The 11867-nt window shown below is 41.4% G+C and overlaps 1 protein-coding gene across 2 annotated transcripts; it reads left to right on the top strand.

Annotated features, from left to right (window-relative positions):
• Positions 1-4751: 4751 nt before the first annotated feature.
• tent5c (terminal nucleotidyltransferase 5C) lies at positions 4752-11468 on the top strand. 2 transcript variants are annotated; one of them, XM_031311221.2, is made up of 2 exons: positions 4752-4856; positions 5984-11468. In XM_031311221.2, exon 2 carries the CDS (start codon positions 6007-6009, stop codon positions 7156-7158), a length of 1152 nt encoding a protein of 383 aa, XP_031167081.1. In that variant the 5' UTR covers positions 4752-4856; positions 5984-6006; the 3' UTR covers positions 7159-11468. The 2 variants fall into 2 exon arrangements, with proteins under 2 accessions (XP_031167081.1, XP_031167009.1); XM_031311149.2 differs by lacking the exon at positions 4752-4856 and adding an exon at positions 4879-5180 and having other exon boundaries at positions 5985-11468.
• The last annotated feature ends 399 nt before the right edge of the window (positions 11469-11867 follow it).

Here is an 11867-nt window from a genome sequence, read left to right as displayed (position 1 = left end):
CGGTCTTAAACTAGCAAAGACACTTGAGTCGGGCTTTGCGCTGCGCCGGGTACAAGATAGGGCCCACACTGTGCTGCTCCCACAACTTACAGTAAATGTGGTGCAAGTCAGAACGACTTAGTAAAAATTGCTTATGCTTTCAGTAAATGTCAGCCCACTCAGGTCAGCTAGGGTTCAGAGGTCAAAGGTTAATATCATCCAGACAGTTCACCAAACACCCTGAGGCCGTGTGTTAACAGCTAGCAGCAGGCTAACAAAACGTCTCTCTGTCTAAACCTAGTGCTAAAATCACAAAGGTGGATGATGCATGACATAACAACGCAGCTTGATTCTGTCTAAATTGGCCTGTGAGGCCACATTTTACCTTGATGTTTTTGTACCTTTCTACTTCAGATAGGCCCTATATAGCTACAGAACAAATATTTATAGTTACAATGTAAGCCATGTCTTCTTCTTTGAGTCTGTTTACTTTAGTTCTGAAACAGTAGTCTGAACCATACTGGGATTTTGAGGCTGATACTAACATTGATATTTGTGGGTTTAAAGATACATATATACAACATATTTGATAAGGATCCCTTACATTTGGTAACTAGGGCTGTGACCAAGATGTGAGCGGCTCATTTTACCGTTAACTTAAAAAGTTTGTGATAGTGACACTGTTTCTAAATGACCTCAAACATATTGTTTCAGTTATCCGCCAACACGTGGCAATATGATATATTATAGATCAAATTGGACAATAGGCCTACTATCAGCCCAGATTCTCAGATGTGAGGATTTGCTGCTTTTTTCTGTTTAAAATAACTGTAAATTGAATATCATTAAGATTTGGACTGTTAGCTGGAGAAAAAAGTGGTCTAAAAAAATTGGACCCTGGGCTCTGGGAAATTGTGATGTGTATTTTATGACATTTTATACTCTACTTCTTGAGAAAATATCTCTTTATAATTCCTATTTGCAGCACAAGTTGACTTCACTGCACATGAGCCCAGAGATGTTCACAAGTCATTTTTTGCAAGTCCAAGTCAAGTCTCAAGTCTTTGAGCTCGAGTCCAAGTCAAGTCTCAAGTCTTTGAGCTCGAGTCCAAGTCAAGTCTCAAGTCTTTGAGCTCGAGTCCAAGTCAAGTCTCAAGTCTTTGAAGTCAGCTGTTTGTGCGACTTAAGTGCGACTCGAGTCCCCATCTCTGCATGAGCCTTTTCAGCTACAAAGATGATCAAGACTTGATCTCAGAGCTCTGCTGAGAGACATTTATGAAAGCTATAAAAATCCTCCTTTCTTATCAGCCTTCATCACATACTGTAGACGTGCAACCCCCCCACCAGCTGAAACGTTCTGCATTGAAAAAGGTTCTAAAGGAGTCCTTCATAGGTGTTTCTACATCAGTTTATGATGACCAAATAAGAGCTGTATATGTCCCCTCCGTACATTTCAGTTTAATATTAGTTTTAATAAAAGTATGACACACACACACACACACACACACACACACACACACACACACACACACATCCGTCATCACCTGCCAAGTCATGCAGAGGGACTCCCCTCTACTACTCTATTAGTTTCCTATCAGTGTTGCTGCTGAGTCACTGACAGTCCCACTACCTTAGGGGCTCCCCCCCAACACACACACAACCACATCCGTACAGCTGACAGGCTAAAGCTCCACACTGTCGATCGGTGGTTTCATCTCACCTTCTCGTTTTCCCATCAGTGATGCCGCAGAGAAAAGAATAAATATCTTTTGTGAGAATCTGCATCTTGAGTCAGATCTGTTCCCTGTAACCCCAAAAGTCTTTATCTATTGAGGGTTTGTGTGTGTGTGTGTGTGTGTGTGTGTGTGTGTGTGCGTGCGTGCGTGTGCGCGTGTGCGTGTTTCCTGCTGCTTTCGAAACATATCTTATCACATTTTCCAGTCAAGAAGAAAACACACTTCAACATTCACAGCCAGTTACACAGCTTTAGAAAAGATACTGACATTAACTAAACTAAACTGAGATGATGCTGTACTATTTGGCTCTACTTTTAACTTTATTAAGTGGCACATTTGACAAATGTATCACTACAGGAAAGAACCAGTTGACACAAAGCTGACTTACTGTTTCATTGAAAAATGAAAATGTTTTGCATTTATGTTCTTATCTTTTCCTGAAAACAATAAGAGGAGAATTTTCGCCAAAAAATAGAAATAAAATCTTTTTCAAAATGTCATAGGTCCTGTTTTATGACTTGTGTTATTCAGCATATTACTGATGGAGTTGGATGATAGTACCTTGCAGAATAGATTATCAGGACAGATGTGTAGCTGACAGAAGTTTTCTTCATTGACATGACTTGCCCATGAATATATGTGATATTTTCAGCCAGTAGGAGCAGGGACAGGTGTAGAAATGTTTAAATGGGATGGGCCATACTGGTACACACTTAAAGAAGGGGGGCACATTTGGAAAACGGGTAAAAAGTTGTTACACCCACATTTTTTTATATTTCACAGCACGTCCCTCGCAGTGATTGGGCACCTGGTTGAGACCGCAAGATGCCACTACAAAATTGCAGTGTGACAAATGATATGAATACACCTTAAATTTAAATGATACATTATTAATAATTAGGATTCGTTTATTGTTATACCATGGTCTGGGTGAATACTCGGTTCTGATTGGCTGCAGGGTGTACATTAAAACCTGATATTGGACACCTACTAAGTAGTTCCCATGAAACTCTGAAGATTTTTTGTATCACAGCGATCATCTCACATCCCATTCGCTGTTCAACTTGCAACTTGTTTGTGAAAGTCTTGATATTGATGTGGGGACAGTGACATGGCTGGATAGCTAGTCTTGTTGTTAAACATACTGTCAAACTATATTTAGTGATTGTCAACCGTACACAATGTTATTGAATTTGAAAGCTTGTTAGCTTTCTGGCTAGTAGCTGTCTGAGCTGAAGAGTTGTATGTGCTGAGTGGACTAGACATATCTAATATTTATAATAATAATATATAATAAGGTTTGTCCTATTTTTTAGTGTGTGGCTTGGACAGCTGAAGACAGGAAAGCGGGAGAGAAGGGCCGTAGGTTGGAATCGAACCCCGTCCGCTGCGGTAAGGACTGAGCCTTCAGTACATGGTTTGTGCTTTAATTCTTCAATACCTACTTTGTGTTTGTACTGCATGTTAAGCTGTTCAACTAGTGTTAATCATCAAATGTTCTGTTTCGAAATAAAATCATCAAAGCAACACGCTCATGTTGTTGCAGGGGCATTCTGTGGTCTATGTCTGTGTTTTACTTTCCAAAGAATCATCACACTCGCGTACATTTTTGTGGTTTCCTTGCATCATTCACAACTCTGGCTTAGTGAGGGAAGAACTCACTTCCAGCGTGTCTCAGAGGGGGATTCTACAATGCAGCTGTGCCGTTTGTCAATGTTGATTATGTACCAGAAAGAGATTTACGGTGGAATGTGTTTTGTGTTCTAGTGAAATGACTTCCATAGAAATTCTAGGGAGGGTTCCCCAAGCTGTGTTAGCGGCATTCACCCAGAGCATACAGTATCTGCCTGCAACGTTTCCTGTGTAGTAGAAAGTCCTGTTAAGACCATCAGCAGAGGGCCTGAGTCTCTTGCTTCCTCTGCTATTAAGCAACAGCCTGTTCTTCCATTTCCAAAATACCATGAGATTTTTACAGCCCTAACCCTGTGCAAATGACTCTAGGCATTATACACTAAACAACTGATTACAGTTGTAAACATAACACACTGTTGTTTGATGACAACCTAAACAGGAGGTTCAGATATATTTTGATAAACTCAGACATGTATGACATGACATTGATGGTTCTGGTACAAGATAATGTCTGGTGACCTTTTCCTTGGTTTGCACAGGTCAGTGTGCACTGAAACCACACTTTTTGCTTTCATTTGAACTATTTTATACAAAGAAATAATCTAAATAGAACAGTTAAGAGAGAAATTAGGAGATATTGTGTGACAGTCCTGCAATAAAGAATATCAGCCCAGATAAGTTGTTCTGATCCAGTTTATTAGGTACATCAAGCAAAAACGAATGCTGTCTGTTAATGTTATGTTATGTTTTGGTTAAAAGTGTTTTAAGATGTCACTGTGTGACATCAGTGTGGGTAGACTAAATATTAGAAATGCCTCTCAATACAATAAACTACTACTTTGTACTTTGTGACTACTTTCTGAGTGTTGTAAGTTTTGATAATAGTGTTGAATTTAATGTTGATATAAAATCAATAGGCTATTTACCATTAATCTGGTCTTACCCACCATGTTAAATACTAGAAGATAAACATCACTGGTAACAGGCTACTTTAAACAAATGTAAAAAATCAAAATTGATCTTTGATCAACATCACTTTGTCGGCCATTTGAGGGCCTGGTGGTAACTTGCAATTTTTTTGTTCACTTTAACGCATAGATATACACATAGCCTATGACTTTAACGTCTCCTGTGTGTGTGTGTGTGTGTGTGTGTGTGTGTGGGGGGGTTTGCCCATTTTATTTTTAAACAAATCTTTATTTATACATATTTGTACAATTTTGGGGCAACACAAATATGATTATTATTTTAACAAGAACTTTTTAAAGTTAAATTAATCCAGTATAATCTCAAATGAGCATTAATAATATCAAAGAGCATAACTGCTGATTTTCAACTGAACTGTCATAGATACGGTCAGAGAATGCCGCCTGCTAGGAGACGACCCTGGTTACTTGGCAACGCAAAAACCTCGTCGACCAATCAGATGCTTCGCTCGGCGCATTGGTACAATCACATTCGAAGATTTTACACTAATGTGATCTGCTGACGATGAAAGTTGGATTTTTTTGGTAGATATACGAGCTTCGTGTTTGATTTTGATCGGTGCTATATATTGTTAATGTTGTACTTTTAAATTGTAAAAGCCACGCTACATAGACAAGGGGACTGTGTCGTGCCACGGCTGTGCATCTGTGTTAGTGGGTCGTACTTCGGCCTTATAAAACAGGCGTGTCTTAAGCGAGCAGAGTGATTCAAATACTGACTTTGCAGCTGCAGTGTTACATGTGATTGTCTCCCTGCCAGTGGATTATGTGGAGGTGTCTGCACGGATTCCAAGTTAACATCTTCTTTTTCGGACTTTGAATGCTTTCAGACCACGCTTTTGGAAATGTATGTACTGCTTTCATCGCTAATTTCTGTCAAGTAAAACCGTGTTTTTAACTGCGTACGTTAGGAAAGTAATGTTAAGTTAGACTCGCTAAATTAAACTTTACCCAGTCATAGCCATGATTCAAAAACGTGACATGAGTTACGGTAATTATGTAGCTAGTATATTTCATGATTATTCCAAACATATGCTACGTGACTTTGCTCAATTTACAGAGGGATTCGTTGCCATATGGATTAATATTGATGAAACTTGTGTTGCGTTAGTCACGGCTAAATTGATAAGTCAGCTGGAACAAATGATTAACGTTAACGTTACTGGTGATGTTTTGACGAAATGTGTGTATCGGTAACTTGTCTGGCCACAGTTAATTTAGGATGTGGCCATTTTTATTGTGTCTTTAGTGTACTTTTAAGCTATTTTGTTTGTCTCTCAGCGGTTCTGGAATAAAAACCATGCTCGCGCGGTGAGCTGTTCTAGAAGCCTCACGGGCTCTGTCCTTTAGTGTGTGTGCGAGCGAGCAGGTTGGCTCGTGCTCGCATTCTGCTGTGCTCGTGCATAATGGGTCATGATGCTGGTACTGTTGCATGAGATGTTTTAACGCTGGCAAGCCAATAGTTCTCATTTATTACATTTATTTGTGATGGTATTGATATTTTCTTCGGCATTCATTGTTACAAATGAGATACATCTGCTTTAGTATTTTATATTTATGTCAAAGGAAATGGGATGAAAATATTCTGATTTGTAGACACATTTTAAAGCTAACATCTTAACTAACTTATTTTTCTCTCCTGGCATCTTAGTTAATCTAAACTTGGTGAGAAGATGGATAACAAGGAGGAATCACAGAGTTGTTCAGTGAGTGCCCTGACCTGGGACCAGGTGAGCCGGCTGAATGAAGTTCTGACGGAGGTTGTGCCTGTTCATGGACGGGGGAACTTCCCTACCTTAGAGGTTCGGCTGAAAGACATTGTGGCCCGGGTGCGCTCCCGCCTAGAGCTGAGTGGCATCAGAGTAAAGGACGTACGGCTCAATGGCTCCACGGCCAGCCACGTACTGGTGCAGGATATTGGCTGGAGCTACAAGGATCTGGACGTCATCTTCAGGGTGGACCTGCCGCACGAGGCGGAGTTCAGGCTCATCAAGGACGTGGTGCTAGGTACCCTGCTGGACTTTCTACCTGAAGGTGTGAACAAAGAGAAAATTACACCCATGACTCTCAAAGAGGCTTACGTCCAGAAGCTGGTGAAGGTCAACACGGAGCAGGACCGCTGGAGCCTCATCTCCCTCTCCAACAACAACGGCCGCAATGTGGAGCTGAAGTTTGTGGACTCAATACGGCGGCAGTTTGAGTTCAGCGTGGACTCCTTTCAGATTGTGCTGGACTCCATGCTTGCTTACTACGAGCTGGCACAGACGCCCATGTCACAGGCCTTTCACCCTACTGTGAGTGGGGAGAGCGTGTACGGGGACTTCAGCATGGCGCTGAGCCACCTGCGGAACAAGCTCATCGCCACCAAGCGGCCTGAGGAGATCCGAGGTGGCGGCTTGCTGAAGTACTGCAATCTGCTGGTGCGGGACTTTCGGCCTGCCAGCGAGGAGGAGTTCAAGGCCCTCGAGCGGTACATGTGTTCCCGCTTCTTCATCGACTTCCCTGACATCGGTGAGCAGCAGCGCAAGGTGGAGGCCTACCTCCAGAGCCACTTTATAGGTGAGGAGAAGAGCAAGTACGACTACCTCATGATCCTGCGGCGAGTGGTCAACGAGAGCACGGTGTGCCTAATGGGCCATGAGCGGCGGCAGACCCTCCACCTCATCTCGCTGATGGCCTTCCGAGTGCTGGCGGAGCAGAACGCTATCCCTGATGCGTCCTGTGTCACCTGCTACTATCAGCCAGCGCCTTATATCCGAGACCACAACTTCAGCAACTACTATGTGGCTAACCAGAACATTCCAACATGGCTGCCATGTAACTGACAGAAAGAAAACAAGTGGACGGATGTACAAGAGGGCACCACTGCTGCTGCTTTTGAGAAAAGAGACAGAATAAAATAAAACCCCCCCCCCCCCCAAAAAAAAAAAATGATTATTGAGGCAATAAATGCTATGTTCCTCTCAAGGCACAATTATATTTAAGTGGACAAGTGTTTTGCTTTTTTTTTGGAATCCTTTCTCATTCCTTATCTACAGAGATGTCTAGGTCATTGAATAGAAAGTGATATTTTTAAGTGTTTAGAATTATTTTTTTTCCTCATGTTTGGTTGTTTCCCTGTTTATCAGAGTTGTGTTTTGTGCCTTAACCTCCCAGTTGACCCCCCCAATCATTTAAGTATGGGCTATTTTTTTGAAGAAGGGGAAGAAGAAAATTTAGCCTTGAATTTGGTTTTCTCCTGTGATTAGTAAAAGTTTAAAAAAAAAAAAAAAAAAAAAAATTGAAAATATTGAAAAACAGTATTATTGGGGAAAGAGGTAATATAATAGGTGATGACCCAAACAAAAAAATCAGAGCATCAGTGTTAAAATTTTGTTCACTGGGGAGGTTAGAAAGGTGGTACACTAATAACTTAGTTCACATCAGAAATGAAGGGGAAGCGAGAGGAGTCAATTTGTTTTAATTAATTTTGACATGTAAATATCTCTCACAGACATTTGTGCTCTCCCTACTATGCCAGCAGTGCCTGTGATTTGAAATCAATGCAAGAGAAAATGTGTCTATTTTTATTTTCCACTGAATTTCAGTGTAGGACGAGCTCCCCTCCTTCCCCTTTATCCAGTTTACTCAGCCCTGTACTTTTCAGTCGAGACTGGCTTTGAGCGGAAATCTGCAGAGAGACAGTTTAGGCCTCAGATAGACAGGCTCCTGTGTGTCTGAGGAGTTTATGTTCCTCTGTGTTTTAAGTCCCTTCCAAAGCCTCACACCAGTGACCTCAAGATGTCACAATCCTCTGGCTATTGTGGGAAGCTGACTGACGGAAGAAAGCGGACATGGGGCGCGTTGAGAGCATGCGGCTGGCCTCGTTTCCTGCAGCTAGTGCTGGCTAGTAGTCCTGGAGTGACAGGCTGACTGGCTGTCCCTTCCCTTAAAAGGAGCTGCACATGGTGTGCCCCAGTCTCGTCCCTCACAACCATTGCAGGCTCGACAGCAGCGCTGAAATGGGATCCTCTTCTGACGCAGTGACTGGCTCTCAAACTACAGGCCGTCTATAATTATCCCTTTTTTTCCTGGGGGAGGCATCTTCGGAGCAGGGAACTGGGGATGGGTGTGCAAGCAGCAGCAGCCCTGCCACCTTACATGTGTGGGGAGCTGAGTCACTTCCTAGCCTATCCAGTGCCTTCTGAAAGGACACTGTGTTTGAACCCCTTTTGTGGTCATGGGAGCACAGACAGCAGGGAGTGCAACTGGTATGTTAATAGAAATGCCATGATGTATGCCAGTTGGATGCCACTCCCCTTCCTGACTTGGAGTTTGATGTATCCTGGAAGCTACAACTGACTTGAGCCACAAGCCCAAAAAAAATAAAACAACCTATAAATTACTATAAGTAGCTAAGCCTATTATTAGCTGTTCATTTTGAACACTTGCAGTGTGGCATTACTAGCAGATGTCCTAAGCTGTGACTTTAACCTGTCATATCTCTTAAGCATCCAAGTTTGAGAAGAAAATAGTTGTTAAACTTATGTAAGTGACAACTGCTGTCTCTCTATTCCTCTCACCCCTCAGTTTCTCTGAAGCTCTAACTTATTCTTGCTCAGTGGGGCTCATGCTTATACCAGATAACCGGAAACCTCTTATCTGGATGGCCCACAACTCCCGACTGGTTCAAATATTTTGTTAGGGGGACAGTCAACTCTTCTGCAGGTCACGGGTATGCTCTGCTGGCTTACTGCTGCTGAACTTTGGTACGGGAAATGCAAAAGTCTTTTTAACAACAAGTGAGGTGCCACACACTGTCTCGCTCTGGACCAAAGTTACAACCAGCAACTGAAGCACTTAAGTGCCTTTTGACGTTTTGGAGAGTGATTTAGCTTTTTAAAGGTTTTTTTTTTAAATGGTGATCAGGAGGGAAAGCACTTTTTTCAGCCCATTTAAACCTTTGAAACTTAGGTGATACAAGACTTTCCTCATAGTTTATGGGAGAATACATACTTTTCTGGATGGGGAGCAAACATTTTTTGAATTTGAGTTTTTGTTCTTTTACCATATTTTTCCCCTTAGTTGTTGCCTCTTTGTTTCAGTCCCAAACCATACTTTTCCTTGAAACCCACTTGTCTAGTCATTCCTGTCCCAGTCTTAGTCTTCTCAGCCATTTTGTTTTACTCCCATCTCTTAAAAGTTTGGGTCTTATTTTCACTGGCAGCCATGTTGACGTCAGTCATGCCTGAATGCCTTTTGAAATCCAACTTTTGATTCATTCTGATTTTAGGGTTAGACATACTATATTTACACCCTTCATTGATATATTTACACCCTTCATTGGGCTGCCTAGCATCGTAGCTCCACCTGCCCCAAAGCAGCCTGGCCAAATTTATTTTGCCAACCTTTTGTCCCCATCCAAACCAAAGCATTACCTGAAGTGCACTGACGAGCCATACTTTCGCACAGTAGCTGGAGGTCACCCAGCAGAGACCCCATACTAACAGAAGCACTTTAAAGAGGCCTTGTTTTACTCCAAACCCAGCCACCTGATAGGAATGCAAATAAGCTCATGTGGTCTATTGCTGGAGGGAGTTGAGCTGGTTCTCAGGGACATAATCATAGTGTTTGTGAGTGCTTTGTTTTGTCCCTTTTTTATTTTGGGAGGGTAAATTGGTTTAATCTGCCCTTGACATGGAGAAATTCCCTCCTAATACTCACCTTCATTTTGTGTTTTGTCTCTGTATTAATTGTAACTTTGACTCTCCTCTTCTTACCCAAACTACAGGTTGTTATTGGAGTAGATCATGCCTGAAGGTGGAGGTAGCCAGCAAACTTCAGCTTGCTATGGCCTGGCAGCAGCACTTGGTTTTATCTGTGCATCCATTTGTTTTGAAACCTTATCACTCAGTGGGTAGTCCCGTCTTAGTTTAGTGCTAACAGCTGGATTTGTCATCAAACTCCTAACCCTCATACGATGTGATAGTGCTAAAAAAAACCTTCAGGGAATAGCAGCACATAATCTCAATCATTCCCCAGTTTGTGTATCCCCTCTCTGAGTGATGATACATTGGTTTATTAAAGCTTGGAGCCACATTCAAAACCAGCAGCCCGGTAAGGCTGCTGCTGCTCAGTCGCAGGTTGAAGACTGCTGAGCTTGATGAGGGCTAGTCCCCTTCTTGGGCTTTTTGTTGACATCGCTCACTAAAAGTAGTTTTGAGCGAGGTCAAAAGAAAATGCAACATACAAAAAAAACTTGCATTTTCTAGACAGTCGATAGTGAACGCAGCCTGGATTGTAAATCCTCTGTTTTTTTGTGTCCACCCAACCTTAACATGTTTACGGACTGTTTTCTGACGACGAATGTGTGCCTGTTAATGAAAGCTTTACCTTCCCCCATTACATGAGAGTGGGGTGCAGCAGGGCTCATGCTAAATCACTTTCTTCGCCAGGGTTGATATATGAATGTATGTCGATCATCATTTAGTCTTTTGAAGGACGTGTTTATAAAAAAAAAAAATAAGGATGAAGTGTATTTTGCCTTTTTTCTTTTCTGGCCCCCACTTTTTTTTCTGTTGTAAACTACTTATTGATCCCGTTGCTTCTCTCACTTACCTTGCCTTTGGTTGTCCCACTTGTTTGGGCCTTTGTTTATTAGTGCAGCGTGTTTTTTTTTATTTATGACACCTGTAGTAAGTATTCTTTGCTGGAGGGGGTGCAGAGCGAGCTGTGGATTAAATATTTTGTGGTTGTCTAAAGTACAAGTCTTACCATAGGAATGTGCTGGAGGTTCTCCGACACTTTCTATATCGGGAGTTGTAAAAAGAAATTGCAGCAGATTTGTGTTTGTTAATGCATGGAGGTGTGTGTGCTTGTTTGCATGTGTGTATGAAGGGATGCCTGTTGCTATACAAGTTTAAAAAGTGGGGAAAAATATGAAAATTGTCTATATATATATTTTTTGAAATAGTAAATGCAAGAGCTTTTTGTCAGCTTTGTGAATGTGATGACGAGTTTGATGGTTACAACCATTATACTATTTCATTTTTCAAGACTTTTACCTCACTTGAGTTTTTCCTTTTGAATGGAAATGTACATGTACATCAGGAAAATGTTTGAAGAGGAAATAATGAATAAAGAGTATTAAATTCAATTTCTGCCTCAGCTGTTTCTGTTGAGTGAAATCTCATGTCAAGCTGTTGTCAAGCTGTGTTTTGCAGATTTCTGCCAAACTAGCATTTCAAGGATTTTTATTTGTTTCTGTTTAAACTCAACACAACCTTCCTATTCAGCATTTAACTGCCATACCTGTCATACTACAATAGGTGCGTTTAAAACATTTTGGGAAAAAAATAAATAAATCCCGGTCTGCCTTCTAGTTTATTTTGTTTTGTCCACAGAATAAAAAAAAAAAAAATACTTATTTGGCCTTCATGCCTTTTAAAGTGAGGCCGCATCAGTAGACTACATCCTGGAAGATATTTTTAAAAGCAGGATTAGAAAGGTGGACAATAGAAATGTTTTATATCTTGATTATTGAAAAACCGCTAAA

Source organism: Sander lucioperca, chromosome 8 (genome assembly GCF_008315115.2).
Source record: "Sander lucioperca isolate FBNREF2018 chromosome 8, SLUC_FBN_1.2, whole genome shotgun sequence".
NCBI classification, from domain to species: Eukaryota; Metazoa; Chordata; class Actinopteri; order Perciformes; family Percidae; genus Sander; species Sander lucioperca.
Note: the sequence above shows the minus strand (reverse complement) of the source record. Positions and strands in the feature narration are given on the sequence as shown.

Excerpts from the sequence above, each read along its gene's own strand:
- tent5c (XM_031311221.2), top strand. The coding sequence starts at position 6,007 with ATGGATAACAAGGAGGAATCACAGAGTTGTTCAGTGAGTGCCCTGACC.